The sequence below is a fragment of the Nipponia nippon genome, unplaced genomic scaffold (assembly GCF_047370975.1).
Source record: "Nipponia nippon isolate SJK-2023a ecotype South Korea unplaced genomic scaffold, ASM4737097v1 scaffold_25, whole genome shotgun sequence".
Lineage (NCBI taxonomy): Eukaryota > Metazoa > Chordata > Aves > Pelecaniformes > Threskiornithidae > Nipponia > Nipponia nippon.
Genome location: NW_028262342.1, coordinates 1628336 through 1642461, shown reverse-complemented (window position 1 = coordinate 1642461; position 14126 = coordinate 1628336). Strand labels below are relative to the sequence as shown.

Here is a 14126-nt window from a genome sequence, read left to right as displayed (position 1 = left end):
TTGCACGGAGCCTCCTGTGCGGCCCTTGCACGCTGCAGAGCTTGCACAGCCCTGTGCAAAGCTCACATGGACCTTGCAGGGCCTGGTGCACAGCCCTCGCACGGCTGGGGGAGCCCTGTGCACAGCTCACGCGTGTTGCACGGAGCCTCGTGTGCAGCCCTCGCACGCTGCAGAGCTTGCACAGCCCTGTGCGCAGCTCACGCGTGTTGCACGGAGCCTCCTGTGCGGCCCTTGCACGCCGCAGAGCTTGCACAGCCCTGTGCAAAGCTCGCACAGACCTTGCAGGGCCTGGTGCACAGCCCTCGCATACCGCAGGGCTTGCACAGCCCTGTGCAAGGCTCCCACGTGTCACACGGACCTTGCAGGGCCTGGTGCACAGCCCTCGCACGGCTGGGGGAGCCCTGTGCGCAGCTCACGCGTGTTGCACGGAGCCTCCTGTGCGGCCCTTGCACGCTGCAGAGCTTGCACAGCCCTGTGCAAAGCTCACACGGACCTTGCAGGGCCTGGTGCACAGCCCTCGCACGGCTGGGGGAGCCCTGTGCACAGCTCACGCGTGTTGTACGGAGCCTCGTGTGCAGCCCTCGCACGCTGCAGAGCTTGCACAGCCCTGTGCGCAGCTCACGCGTGTTGCACGGAGCCTCCTGTGCAGCCCTTGCACGCCGCAGAGCTTGCACAGCCCTGTGCAAAGCTCGCACAGACCTTGCAGGGCCTGGTGCACAGCCCTCGCACACCGCAGGGCTTGCACAGCCCTGTGCAAGGCTCCCACGTGTCACACGGACCTTGCAGGGCCTGGTGCACAGCCCTCGCACGGCTGGGGGAGCCCTGTGCGCAGCTCACGCGTGTTGCACGGAGCCTCGTGTGCAGCCCTCGCACGCTGCAGAGCTTGCACAGCCCTGTGCGCAGTTCACGTGTTGCATTGAGTTTGCAGGGCTGGTGGGGACCCATGCACAGCTCCTGCGCGTCGCACGGAGCTTGCAGAGCCCCATGCACAGGGCTTGCACACCCCAGGGCTTGCACAGCCCCGTGCAAAGCTCATATGGAGCTTGCACAGCCTTGTACAAAGCCCTCGCACGGCTGGAGGAGCCTCGTGCACAGCTCCCACGCATGGCACGGAGCTTCAGGGGCCTTGTGCAAAGCCCTTGCGCACTGCAGGGCTTGCACAGCCCCACACAAAGCTCACACGGAGCCTGCGGAGCCTTGTACAAAGCCCTTGCACGCCGCAGGGCTCGCACAGCCCCGTGCACGGCTCCCACGCGTTGCACAGAGCCTGCGGAGCCTTGTGCAAAGCCCTTGGACGCTGCAGGGCTCGCACAGCGCCACGCACGGCTCCCACGCGTTGCAGAGCCCCACGCACAGCCCCGTGCGCGGCTCCCACGCGTTGCACAGAGCCTGCGGAGCCTTGTGCAAAGCCCTTGGACGCTGCAGGGCTCGCACAGCGCCACGCACGGCTCCCACGCGTTGCAGAGCCCCACGCACAGCCCCGTGCGCGGCTCCCACGCGTTGCACAGAGCCTGCGGAGCCTTGTGCAAAGCCCTTGGACGCTGCAGGGCTCGCACAGCGCCACGCACGGCTCCCACGCGTTGCAGAGCCTGCTGAGCCCCGCGCACAGCCCCCGCAGGGCTCCCACGCGTGGCGCGGCCCTTGCAGGCCGGCGGGCCCGGTGCGGCGGTGCCGGGCGGGGCAGGAGGGCCCCGGCGGCGGGTCAGAATCGCAGGGCGCTCAGCGGCCGCGGCCTCGCCTATCTGATCGACTCATCCCGCCCGCCGCCGGCCGCCGCACAGCGCCCGCGGGCTTCGCGGCGCCGCTCTTCTCACCTCGGCCCGGCCCGGCCCGGCCGATCGAATAAGATCAACGTGTAGGGGGCTGGGGAGGGGGCGGCGCGCCTCGCACACCCGCCTCGCACGCCCACGCACGCGCCTTGCACACCCACGCACGCGCCTTGCACGCCCACGCACCCAACAGCCGCTCGCGCCGCCGCGCCCCGCCCGCCCGGGCCCGCGCTCCCCGGCGCCGCCATTTTATAGCGCGGCCGCGCGGGGCACGACGGGAGGAGGCGGCGCGGGCCACGCCCCCCCACCAGCGCGCCCCCTGGCGGCGGGAGGACCCGCCCCGAGCACACACGTGTGCGCCCCCATACACACACACACGCACGCCCCTATGTACACCCCCTATATACACACCCCCCCTATATACACACCCCTACACACGCACCCCCCCAGACACACACACACATATATATACACCCCTATGTACACCCCCTATATACACCCACACCCTATATACACCCCCCCATGTACGCACCTCCCATATATACATCCCCCTTATACACGCACCCCCCATATACACCCCCCTATACACACACATCCCTATACACGCCCCCCATATACGCATCCCCCCTATATACAGCCCCCTACACACGCACCCCTATATACACACCACCCTATATACACGCCCCCCTATATATGCACCCCCTATATACACCCCCCCATATACACCCCCTATATACAGGCACCCCCCATATACACATCACCCTATATACAGCCCCCTACACACGCACCCCTATATACACACCACCCTATATACACACACTCCTATATATGCACCCCCTATATACACCCCCCTACACACGCACCCCCAATATACACCCCCCTATGTACACCCCCATATACACCCCCTATATACAGGCACCCCCCATATACACATCACCCTATATACAGCCCCCTACACACGCACCCCTATACACACAACACCCTATACACCCCCCCCATACACCCACGTGTGCACTGGGCACACGCCCCTGCGCACTTGTGCCCCCGACACTGTCCCCGTGTGTCCGTGTGTCCCCATGTGTCCCCGTGTGTCCCCGTGCGCCCCCGGCCCCGCCCACGGCCTCACATTCGCACGCTCGCCCCTCCGAGCGCGCCCGCGAGCGGGCCCAGCCTCACGCGTGTGCCCACCGCCCGCCCCTCACCCTGCAGCCCCCGCCCCACGGCGCCCCCCACCCATGGGACCCCCTCGCCCCATGGGACCCCCCTGCCCCACAGCCCCTTGCCCCACGGGACCCCCCCCCCACCCCATGGGAGCCCCCCACCCCACAGGACTCCTCACCCCATGGGAGCCAGCCCCACGGGAGCCCCTCGTCCCATGGGACCCCCCACCCCACAGGACCCAGCCCCACAGCAGCCCCCCACCCCATGGGACCCCCACCCCACAGCCCTTCACCCCATGGGACCCCCCCACCCCAGAGGACTCCTCACCCCATGGGAGCCAGCCCCACGGGACCCCCTTGTCCCATGGGACCCCACAGCCCCTCGCCCCATGGGACCCCCCATCCCATGGGACCCAGCCCCACAGCAGCCCCCCACCCCACAGGACCCCCCACCCCACAGCCCCTCGCCCCACAGGACCCCCCACCCCACAGGACCCAGCCCCACAGCAGCCCCCCACCCCATGGGATCCCCCACCCCACAGGACCCCCCACCCCACAGGACCCCCCCACCGCACCCAGCCCCACAGCAGCCCCCCACCCCACAGGACCCCCCGTCCCCCGGGAGGGAGCCATCGCTGCCTGCAGGGGAACCCCCATTTTATTCGCACGTCGCGATCCAGCGTTTACAAACCCGGGGGGGGGGGGAGGGGGGAGACCCCCGCCAGGGCCCCCGCGCGCTCCTGGGGAGACCCTGCTGGCGGGGGGGGGGCCCTGCCTGCCACCGGCCCCCCCAAGCCCCCGCTGTGCCCCCTCGGCCGCGGGGCCGCGGCGTTCGGCGTCGGGAGAAGGCGCCCACGGGGCACAGCTGCATCTTCCCCCTCGCCGAGGGGCTGCCGTGCCGAGCCCCTCGCCCCGCCGCGCGCCCGGGATCGCCCCCGTTCCGACGGCTCGTGGCATCCGTGGCCGCTCGGCCCCGCCGAGGGGGACGGGGTGGGTTCAAGCAGGGTGCCGGGCCATGGCGGCTCCCCACCGGCAGGCCCCGGGCTGGTGGCGGGGCGGTTGGGGTCCGTACCGGGGTCTGCGGTCCTCGGCGTCGCTCCCGGCAGGTCCCCGCGGGGTCACTTCACCACCAGGACGTAAAAAGCCATCAGGACGCAGGAGACGGCCACGGCCACGTGCAAGCGGGTGCCGATGACGGCAGCTGCGGGGTCGGAGTAGAGTGGGGTGAGCGCGGGGGGTGCCCCACGCTGGGGCCGGACCCCCGGGGACCTGACCTGGCCCCCGTGGCCCCATCCCAGACCCCTGTGTCCCATCCCGGCCCCCCGTGGCCCTATCCCAGACCCCTGTGGCCCATCCCGGATCCTTGTGTCCCATCCCGGACCCCTGTGGCCCCGTCCTGGACCCCTATGTCCCCATCCCAGACCCCATGGCCCCATCCTGGACCCTCATGTCTCCATCCCAGACTCCCGTGGCCTCCTCCGGGCCCCTCATGGCCCCCTCCCGGCTCCTTGTGTCCCAGTCCCAGACCCCCGTGTCCCTATCCCAGACTCCCATGTCCCTGTCCCAGAGCCCCGTGTCCCCATCCCGGCCCTCCATGTTCCTCTCCCGGCCCCCCGTGGCCCCATCTCAGCCCCCCCTGGCCCCGTCCTGGGCCCTCATGTCCCCATCCCAGACCCCCGTGGCCCCCTCCTGGCCCCCCATGGCCCCGTCCACCCCAGACCCGCATGTTCCTGTCCCAGCCCCCCATGTCCCTGTCCCAGCCCCCATGTCCCCATCCCAGACCCCTACGGCCCCCTCCCACCCCCCATAGCCCCATCCCGGTCCCCATGGCCCCATCCTGGCCCCTTGTGTCCCTATCCCAGAGCCCCATGGGCCCCTCCTGGCCCCTTGTGTCCCCACCCCAGCCCCCCTGGCCCCCGTCTCACCCTTGTAGAAGACGCCCCAGAGGCCGCGTTTCTCGGAGAGCAGCCAGGCCTTGAGGCGCGGCACCTTCCGCAGGTAGGCGCAGGTGCAGACCAGGAGCAGCCCGAACACCAGCAGCCCGTCCAGCGAGTACACTGCGGGCGGGCTGAGCGGGGAGGGCCGCCGGCACCCGCGCACCCCGGCTCCCCCCAAGGGACCCAGGCCTCCCAGTCCCCCCCTAAAGGGACGCAGGCCTCCCAGCTTCAGCCCCGCAAAGGACCCGGACTTCCCAGCTGCCCCCCAAAATGGGCCCAGGCCTCCCAGTCCCCCCCACCCAAAGGGATCCAGATCTCCCAGTTCCCCCCTAAAGGGACCCAGGCCTCCCAGCTTCAGCCCCGCAAAGGACCCGGACTTCCCAGCTGCCCCCCTAAAGGGACCCAGGCCTCCCAGTCCCCCCCACCCAAAGGGATCCAGATCTCCCAGTTCCCCCCTAAAGGGACCCCGGCCACCCAGCTTCAACCCTGCAAAGGACCTGGACTTCCCAGCTGCCCCCCTAAAGGGACCCAGGCCTCCCAGTCCCCCCATTCAAAGGGACCCAGGGCTCCCAGCTTCAGCCCCGCAAAGGACCTGGACTTCCCAGCCCCCCCCCCAAATGGGCCCAGACCTCCCAGCCCCCCCCTAAAGGGACCCCGGCCTCGCAGCTCCCCCTGCCCGGGGACCCCCGCCTCCGAGCCCCCCCTTCCCCCGCAAGGGACCCAGACCTCCCAGCTCCCCCCTCAAGGGGACCCCGGCCTCGCAGCCCCCACCCCCCAAAAAGGACCCAGACCTCCCAGCTCCCCCCCCAGGGGAACCCGGCGCCCGAGCGACCGGCCGGCCACCCCCCCCTCGCCCCGGGGGACCCCGAGCGGCCCCGCCGCTCACCGTTGGTCATGGCGGCGGCGGCGGCGGCGGCGGCGGCGGCGGCGGCGGCGGCGCCCCCCCCCCCGCTCCCGGTCTCGGCGGCGCCGCGCACGCGCGGGGCCGCTTCCGCCTCCGCGGCCAACGCGACAGCGGAACGCGCAGGCGCGGCCAGTGGCGTGCCGATGGCGCCAGGCGCGGCCAGCCGACGGCCGAGCAGCCGGGCGGGGAAATCGAGCCGGCCTGCGGGGGCAGGCAGCCTCAATCGAGCGCCTATGGCGGGGGGGGATCACCAGTGTCGCCCAGTACTCGCCCCAACAGCCCCAGTGCACCCAGCAACTACCAGTGCGCTCGCCGCAGTGCACCCAGTCCCCATCCCGGCCCCCAGTGACCCCCAGTCCTCCCAGTGACCCCCAGTGCACCCAGTCCCCATCCCGGCCCCCAGTGATCCCCAGTCCTTCCAGTAACTCCCCAGTCCTCCCAGTAACCTCCCAGTGCACTCAGTCCCCATCCCTGCCCCCAGTGACCCCCAGGTTCCCCATTAACTCCCAGTTTCCCCATAAACCCCTGTTCCCCCAGAGCACCTGGTCCCCATCCGAGCTCTCCCAGTAACCACCAGTCCCCCCAGTAACCCAGGGTCCCCTGATAACCCCCAGTGCCCCCAGTATCCCAGTCCCTTCAGTAATCCCCCGTCCCCTAGTAACTCTGTGTGCCTCCCAGTCCCCACCCCAGTCCCCACCATGAGCCCTGTCTCCCAAATGACCCCCAGTGCACCCAGTAACTCCCAATACCCCCCATAATCCCCAGTGCGCCCAGTCCCCAACCCAGTTTCTCCCAGCTCCCCCAATAACCCCCATAACCCAGTAGCACCAGTGCCCCCAGTGGATCCCAGTGCCCCCAGTGAGACCAGTGCCCCCAGCAGACCCAAGCGCCCCCAGCAGACCCAGTGCCCCCAGTGGCACCAGAGCTCCCAGTGGGACCAGTGTCCCCAGCAGACCCAGTGCCCCCGGTGGGACCAGTGCCCCCAGTGAGACCAGTGCCCCCAGCAGACCCAGTGTCCCCGGTGGGACCAGTGCCCCTAGTGAGACCAGTGCCCCCAGCAGACCCAGTGCCCCCAGTGAGACCAGTGCCCCCAGCAGACCCAAGCGCCCCCAGCAGACCCAGTGCCCCCAGTGGCACCAGAGCTCCCAGTGAGACCAGTGTCCCCAGCAGACCCAGTGCCCCCGGTGGGACCAGTGCCCCCAGTGAGACCAGTGTCCCCAGCAGACCCAGTGCCCCCCATGGGCCCGGTGTCCCCAGCAGCAGCAGCAGGCACAGTGCCACCAGCCCTGTGCAGGACACGTGTCACCGTCCCCTTGGCTCCGTCAGGGCTAATCCCGGGGCTTAATGGCTTTTGCTGATAGGAGCAGGGCCACCATCACCGTCACTGTCACCATCACCGTCACCGGCGGAGCACACGGTGTGAGCAGCCAGGCTCGGTGGAGCCGGCGCCCGGCCCGTGTCCCTGTGCCCTGGCCCCCCAGGGCGCGGGGACAAGGACCACCGACATCGGGGACATGGGGCTGTCGCAGAGCAAGAGGGTGAGTGGTGGCAGCTGGCTGGGACGCATGGGGGACAGGGACACCCCCGTGCCCTGGGCTGGGCCCCCATCTCCTGTGCTGGGGGTGGGAGGGGACAACGGGGGCCACCCTGAGACCTGTCCCCAGGTGCCATGTCGATGTCACAGAGCCAAACATCTGGCTGTCCCCATGCCGCCCCCGGCATTAAGCCTGGGGACCCCTCGCCATCCTTAGGTTCCAGAGTTAACGTGGAGCATATCCATTCTCGTCTCCCTCCCTTGCACCCAGCCGCCACAGCCATCCCGAGCTCCCAGCGGGGAGGGACACTGGGCGGTGACTCTGTCCCCACGGGTGACAGCCATGGATGGACAGAGGGCGTCCAACCCCGGAGAAGCCATGGCTGCACCCCCTCCTGTGCCCCATGGGGGTGACGAGCAGGGACCTGGCAGTGTCCCCCGCCGTGTCCCCAGCCCAGGGAGGACCCAGGGTGTCCCTCGCTGACCCCACTCTTTGCCTTTGCCAGGGTGACGACAAAGCCCCGAGGAGCAGCGCGGTGCCGGGTGGGTGCTGCCGGCGCTGGGGCACGGGGCTGGGGCTGTGGCACCTGGAGGATGGGGACCCTGGGGGCACTGGGGACCCTGGAGGTGATGGGGACCCCAGGGGTGATGGGGACCCTGGAGGTGACGGGGACCCCAGGGGTGATGGGGACCCCAGAGGTGACGGGGATGCCAGAGGTGATGGGGACCTGGGAGTGATGGGGACCCCAGGGGTGATGGGGACCCTGGCAACGATGGAGACCCCAGGGGTGATGAGGACACCAGGGGTGACAGGGAGCCCAGGGACAATGGGGACCCTGGAGGCGATGGGGACCCCAGGGGTGATGGGGACCTGGGGGTGATGGGGACCAGAGGTGATGGGGACCCCAGGCGTGATGGGGACCCCAGGGGTGATGGGGACCCTGGAGGCGGTGGGGACCTCAAGGGGTAATGGGGACCCTGAGGGATGAGGAACACCCCAGGGGTGATGGGGACCCAATGGGTGATGGGGACCCTGGGGATAATGAGGACCCCAAGGGACGATGGGGACCCCAAGGGGTGATGGGAGGACATGGGGACCATAGGGTGGCCTGGGGACAGGGGTACTTGGACACAGGGATCCTGGAGGGTGCCAGGTGCTGCAAGGCAGTGTGCAGGGACCCTGGGCTGTGACACCCCGAGACGCCCCCGGCTGGGGGACACGGGGGCTGGGGTCCAGGATCTCACCCTGCGCTGGCATGTGGAGCCGGGCAGTGTCACCCCATCCCCTGGTGACCCTGTCCCAGGTTGTCCCATCCCTCATGGTGATCCCATACCCCAATGACCCTGTCCCCAGTGACCCTCTCCCACTGATGACCACAGCCCTCCTGGTGACCCCACTCCCTGATGACCCCATGTCCCTGGGGACCCCATGCCCGTGGTGGCCCCATGCCCCTGGTGGCCCCATCCCATGGTGACCCCATCCCATGGTGACCCCATGCCCCTGGTGGCCCTGTCCCATGGTAACCCCATCCCATGGTGACCCCATGCCCCTGGTGGCCCTGTCCCATGGTAACCCCATCCCATGGTGAGCCCATGCCTCTGGTGGCCCTGTCCCATGGTAACCCCATCCCGTGGTGACCCCATCCCATGGTGACTCCATGCCTCTGGTGACTCCATGCCTCTGGTGGCCCCATCCCATGGTGACCCCATTGCATGCCGCTGCCTCTCCAGAGGGTGACAGGAGTGATGTCCTCTCCCTGGACACGGCCACCGATGGCCATGGGGGCCTCATCCAGCCTAGGAAGCTGCCAAACCCAATGCGGGAGTCCCGGAGCCACCGGGAGCTGCACCGGGAGCTGCTCTTCAGCCACAGCAGGTGAGCACGGATGGGACCCGGGGCGTGGGGACGGGACGGTCCCCAGCTGGGTGGCCAGGTAGGGGTGGCCCTGTTGAAGTCCGTCTGTCTGTCTCCGCAGGGGGATCCTGCCCCGGCACAGGGCTGAGCTCCCGCGGGTGCTGGAGAGCCGGCGGCTGAGGCAGCTGAGGGAGGAGCTGCGGGGACCCCCCTCCGACCTGGAGCAGCAGCTGAGGAAACGCCACCAGAGGCTTGAGGAGGTCTGTGCCGTCCCTCTGTCCCCTGTCCATCTGTCCCAGCCCTCCATCCCTCCATCCAGCTCAGCCCTCCTGCCTTCACCTCACCATTTTCCATCCATCCACCCACCCACCCACCCTTCATCCCTCCCTCTGTCCTCCCATCCATGCATGCATTCATCCACCTGTGCCACTGTCCATCCATCCCTTCCTCCCTTCATGCATGCGTCCATCCGTCTGTCTGCCCATCCATCCCTTCATCCATCTACCCATCATCCATGTATCCATCCATCCATCCACCCATCCTTCCATCCATCCATCCTTCCATCCATCCATCCATCCATCCATCCATCCATCCATCCATCCTTCCATCGATCCATCCATCCTTCCATCCATCCTTCCATCCATCCATCCATCCATCCTTCCATCCATCCATCCATCCATCCTTTCATCCCATCCACCCATCCTTCCATCCATCCTTCCTTCCATCCATCCATCCATCCATCCATCCATCCATCCATCCATCCTTCCACCCCCTTCAGCCCCCATCCATTCCTCCTTGCCCCACAGATTTGGGCAGTGGCTGAGGGAGGCCACACCATGGGGACACCTGGGAGAGGCCAGGTCACAGGGACAGTTGGGTGATGGCCGGGCTGTTGGGACAGTTGGGTTGAGGAACAGCCAGGGGAGGCAAGACTTGGGGGTGGCCGAGGGAGGCTGCGTTGGAAGGACAAGTCAGGGGATGGTCAAGGGTGGCCAGGTCATGGGAACAGCTGATGGAGCCCAGGTTAATGGGACACCCAGGCCAGGAGCTGGCCGGGTCATGGGGACGGCTGAGGGGACCCAGGTTGATGGGACACCCAGGCCAGGAGCTGGCCGGGTCATGGGGACGGCTGAGGGGACCCAGGTTGATGGGACACCCAGGTCAGGAGATGGCTGGGTCATGGGGATGGCTGAGGGGACCCAGGTTGATGGGACACCCAGGTCAGGAGATGGCCAGGTCATGGGGACGGCTGAGGGGACCCAGACCGGGACCCATGGCCGCCCCTTCTGGGCCCCACCTGCCACAGCACGAGCGGGAGGCGGCGGCAGGGCCGGATCCGGACCCTCGTCCGGAGTTCCTGCTGGTGCGGGACAGCCTGAGGAAGATGAAGCTGGTGGAGCCGGGCGCCTGGCAGACGTGAGCAGGAGGTGGCCCAGCAGAGCGGGGGGCTGCTCCCCCGAGACCCCCCCCGGTGGCACACCGGGCTCCCCCCATCCCCGGCACATCCTGGCGCTGGGAACGGCCCCGGTGCTGTCATTCTGGGACAGCTCGTGGTCGGGGACGGCCGTGGGTACCGGTGCCTCGGCGTCCCCAAAGCGGTGAGAACCAACGTGCCAGGGGCTGGAATGAGCTGGCAGAGCCGGGGCAGCGCCGGGGGCGGCGCGGGGATGTGGCGGGCAACGGTCTCACCCCAACCTGCACCTGCTCCTGCTCGCTCTGATATAAAAAAAAATATATATATATATAAGAAAATAAAGGTTTTCATCTGGTTTTCTTGATGCAAATGTGCTGGGGACGTGGATGGGGACAGCGACGGGGACAGCGATGGGGTGGCATCGGCTTGGGTTGACGGCGCGCGGTGGGGATGGAGGGTGGCCACGGCGGGAGAGCTGCAGGGCGGGTTGGTGGCCGGCGGCTCGGTTTGGCGGTGGTCCCACAAGCCCAGATGCAGGTTGGTGTCCACCCGAGGCCTTCAGCCATCATCTTGTGGTGCCAAGCCTTCCTCCACCCCCCCGGTCTTCCTCTTCCCCCTCCTTTTTTGGGGGGGTTTCTTTCTTCTCGTTGGGGTTTACTTTTTTTTTTTTGTTTCCAAAATTAAATGCGCTTCACCTCCTGCCCCTTCCACCCCACAGCCCTTGCCCTGTTGGAAAGGAAGTGCGAGATGCTGTTTTTGAGCAGATTTCAGATCAACAACCCAACCGCCGAGCGTGGTGAGCACCGCCCCGGGCACCGGGGAGGGCACCTGGCCACCGCCATGGCTCCTGAGGAGCTCGTTGGCTCGGCCGACTACGATTACTCACCAGTGACCAACGTGACGGGGAACTGGGAGGTCTCCTCCAGGTGGGAGGTCTTCTTCACCTCCGTCTTCATCCCCATCTTCTACTCCTTCATCTTCCTCCTCGGCCTTGTGGGGAACCTCTTCGTCATCGTGCTGATGGCCAAGAAGGGCAGGGGCAAGAGGATGGTGGACACCTTCGTGCTGAACCTGGCGGTGGCCGATGTCATCTTCGTCTGCACCTTGCCCTTCTGGGTGGCGGCAGGAGCCCGGGGGAACCGCTGGCTGCTCGGCGAAGGGCTCTGCAAGGTGAGCAGCTACGCCATTGCCGTCAACCGCTGCTCCAGCATCCTCTTCCTCACCGCCCTCAGCGTGGAGCGCTACCTGGTCATCAGGAAGATGCTGGACACCAAGATGATGGGTTCCCGGAGGCACGTCCGCGTCACCTGCGGCATCATCTGGGCAGCGTCCCTCCTCCTGGGCGCCCCGTCCCTGGCGTACCGGCGGCTGGATGGGGACGACTGCTGGGATGAAGATGGAGAGGACTTCAGCCTGGTCATGGTCTTCCTCACCTTCCTCCTGCCCTTGGGGGTCATCTCCTTCTGCTACTGCTCCATCTACTGCCGGCTCCAGCGTCATGTCCGGCTGGGCAGGGGCGTCCGGCGTTCCCACCGCGCCATCGTCACCATCGTCGCAGCCTTCCTCTGCTCCTGGTTGCCCCTCAACACCTGCAAGGTGCTGCTCTTCTTCCTCGCCAAGGGGACGCTGGTCCTGTCCCAGGGGCAGGAGGTGGCCCTGAGGTGGGTGGTGGCCGGCAGCACCTGCCTGGCCTTCGTTAACAGCTGCATCAACCCCCTCATCTACGCCCTGATGGACGGACGCTGCCGTCCCCGATGTCCCTTCGGTCCCCGTGCACCGGGGACGGGTCCCGGTGCAGCCACCCCCTCCTCCGCCACCGACTCCAGCCTCCTCTTCGGTAGCCGAATCCGGACCAGGACCCTCCCCGGCGCGGGAGTGGGACCGAGCTCCGGCCGGCACCGGGGGTCCCACGGGGCCACCCCGGGGTGAGTCCCCCCCCCTTCCTCCCCAGCGTCCCCGGGTGCCACTGCCGTCCCCGCCGTCCCACCCGCTCCCCAGCCGTAACCCGGGCCCAGCCCATCCCGGTGCGATTCCCGAGGGCGCTGCCGCCCCGTGCCCTGCCCGCAGCCTCAGCGCAGGCAGGATCCGACCCCAGCATCGCCCCCCTCCGCCCCATCGCCCCCCCGCAGAGATGCTCTCACAAGGGACGGCTTCGGCAGCGGGAACCTGGTTTTAATTCCAATTTAAATCCCATTAATACAAATTCAACCTTATCACTAATGACATATCTTAGTCCTCAAGCTGTTTTTGCCCCCCGCCGGGGGGGTTCGGTGCCAGCGGGGCTGCCGGCAGCTCTGCCCGGTGCGGGGACACACTGAGAAAAAAACCCCTTTTTTTCCCCAAATCCGCCCTTTTTCCCCAAATCTGCCCTTTCTCGGCGCCGCCGGGGTTCCTGTACCCCCTCCTTGTGCCGTTGGGCAAGGGGTGGCCCTGGCAAAGATGGGGTGCCCCCCCCCCCTGAAGTCACGGAGGGACGCGGGGACGTCGGGGAGCCGCGGGTGGGAGGAAGGAGTTGGGGAGTTTGTGGAGGTGCAAGGGCACCGCCGCTGCCTGCACGCCTGCCTGCAGCTGCCTGGGGCTGGCTTCGCTGCCTGCACGCTTGCTGCCTGCACCCTGCCTGCATCCCTGGCCTGCGCCTGCCCTGCTTGCAGCTCTTCCTGCCTGCACCCTGCCTGCACCCTGCCAGCACCTCTCCTGGCTGTACCCCTCCTTGCAGCCTGCCCGCGCCTCTCCTGCCCGCACCCCTGCCTGCATCTCCCCCGCCTGTACCTCTGCTCTCCGCGCGCTTGCCGCTCCGCTCCTGCCAGCAGCCCTTGCCTGCATCTCCCCTGCCTGCATCTCCCCTGCCTGCACCCTGCCTGCACCCTGCCCTCTCATCCCCGGGCTGTGGGACCGTCCCGCGGGGCTGAGACACACTTTCCGCCACCTGCCCCGTGCCGCCAGCGCAGGATGTGGCCGACTCACCCGCGCCAGCCGCCCTGATTCATCTCACACCGCGCTGGCGGCCGCGGCAGCACCGTTCCCACGGCCTGGCACAGCCCTGGCACTGTCCTGGCGCTGCCCCTCACCCGTCCCCTCCTGCCTGGGGACGGGGACAAGACAGGCTGCCTCGGCTCCCAGCGGGTCCCCGCGCTGGGGAAGGCACAGCGGTGGCAGTGCCAGGGCAGCACCGCCAACCTCCCGCCCTGCCGGGCTCGGCTCCCGGCCCACCCTCCGGCATTTTGGGGACACCAACCCCAAGGGCTTGACCCGCCCCGGCCACCCACCGCGGCAGGGATGGGGACGGTGTCCCTGGGCTTGGCCAGGACCCACACGGCACCGGGGATGGAGCCTCCACCCGTGCCGTGCTGTGCCAGGCAGCGCCAGGCTGTGCCGTGCCATGCTGCGCCATGTTGCGCCATGTTGTGCCACGCTGTGCCGTGCCACGTCGCATCATACCGTGCTGTACTGTGCCAGGCCGTACTGTGCCACATATCATGCCTTACTATGCCGTACCACGCCACACCATACTGTGCCATGCCGTGCCATACTCTTCCATGCCACACTGTGCCAC

At 68.0% G+C, this 14126-nt stretch overlaps 3 protein-coding genes and 1 non-coding gene across 4 annotated transcripts; 2 read left to right on the top strand and 2 right to left on the bottom strand.

The window, feature by feature from the left end:
- Positions 1-1698: 1698 nt before the first annotated feature.
- LOC148055231 (small Cajal body-specific RNA 2) lies at positions 1699-1948 on the bottom strand. Its single transcript, XR_015705774.1, has one exon.
- A 1673-nt stretch (positions 1949-3621) lies between these two features.
- On the bottom strand, positions 3622-5879 carry TMEM167B (transmembrane protein 167B). Its single transcript, XM_087761909.1, has 3 exons — positions 5753-5879; positions 4855-4986; positions 3622-4130 (listed from the first exon to the last, which is right to left on the bottom strand). Exons 1-3 carry the CDS (start codon positions 5760-5762, stop codon positions 4048-4050), a joined length of 225 nt encoding a protein of 74 aa, XP_087618035.1. The 5' UTR covers positions 5763-5879; the 3' UTR covers positions 3622-4047.
- Positions 5880-7284: 1405 nt separating this feature from the next.
- On the top strand, positions 7285-10579 carry LOC148055229 (protein FAM107B-like). The gene is made up of 5 exons (XM_087761906.1): positions 7285-7308; positions 7811-7847; positions 9036-9180; positions 9281-9419; positions 10466-10579. Exons 1-5 carry the CDS (start codon positions 7285-7287, stop codon positions 10577-10579), a joined length of 459 nt encoding a protein of 152 aa, XP_087618032.1.
- Positions 10580-11413: 834 nt separating this feature from the next.
- Positions 11414-12577, top strand: GPR25 (G protein-coupled receptor 25). The gene is given in 1 exon segment (XM_009475891.2): positions 11414-12577. A coding segment is annotated over 1 exon segment (1164 nt).
- Positions 12578-14126: the final 1549 nt, after the last annotated feature.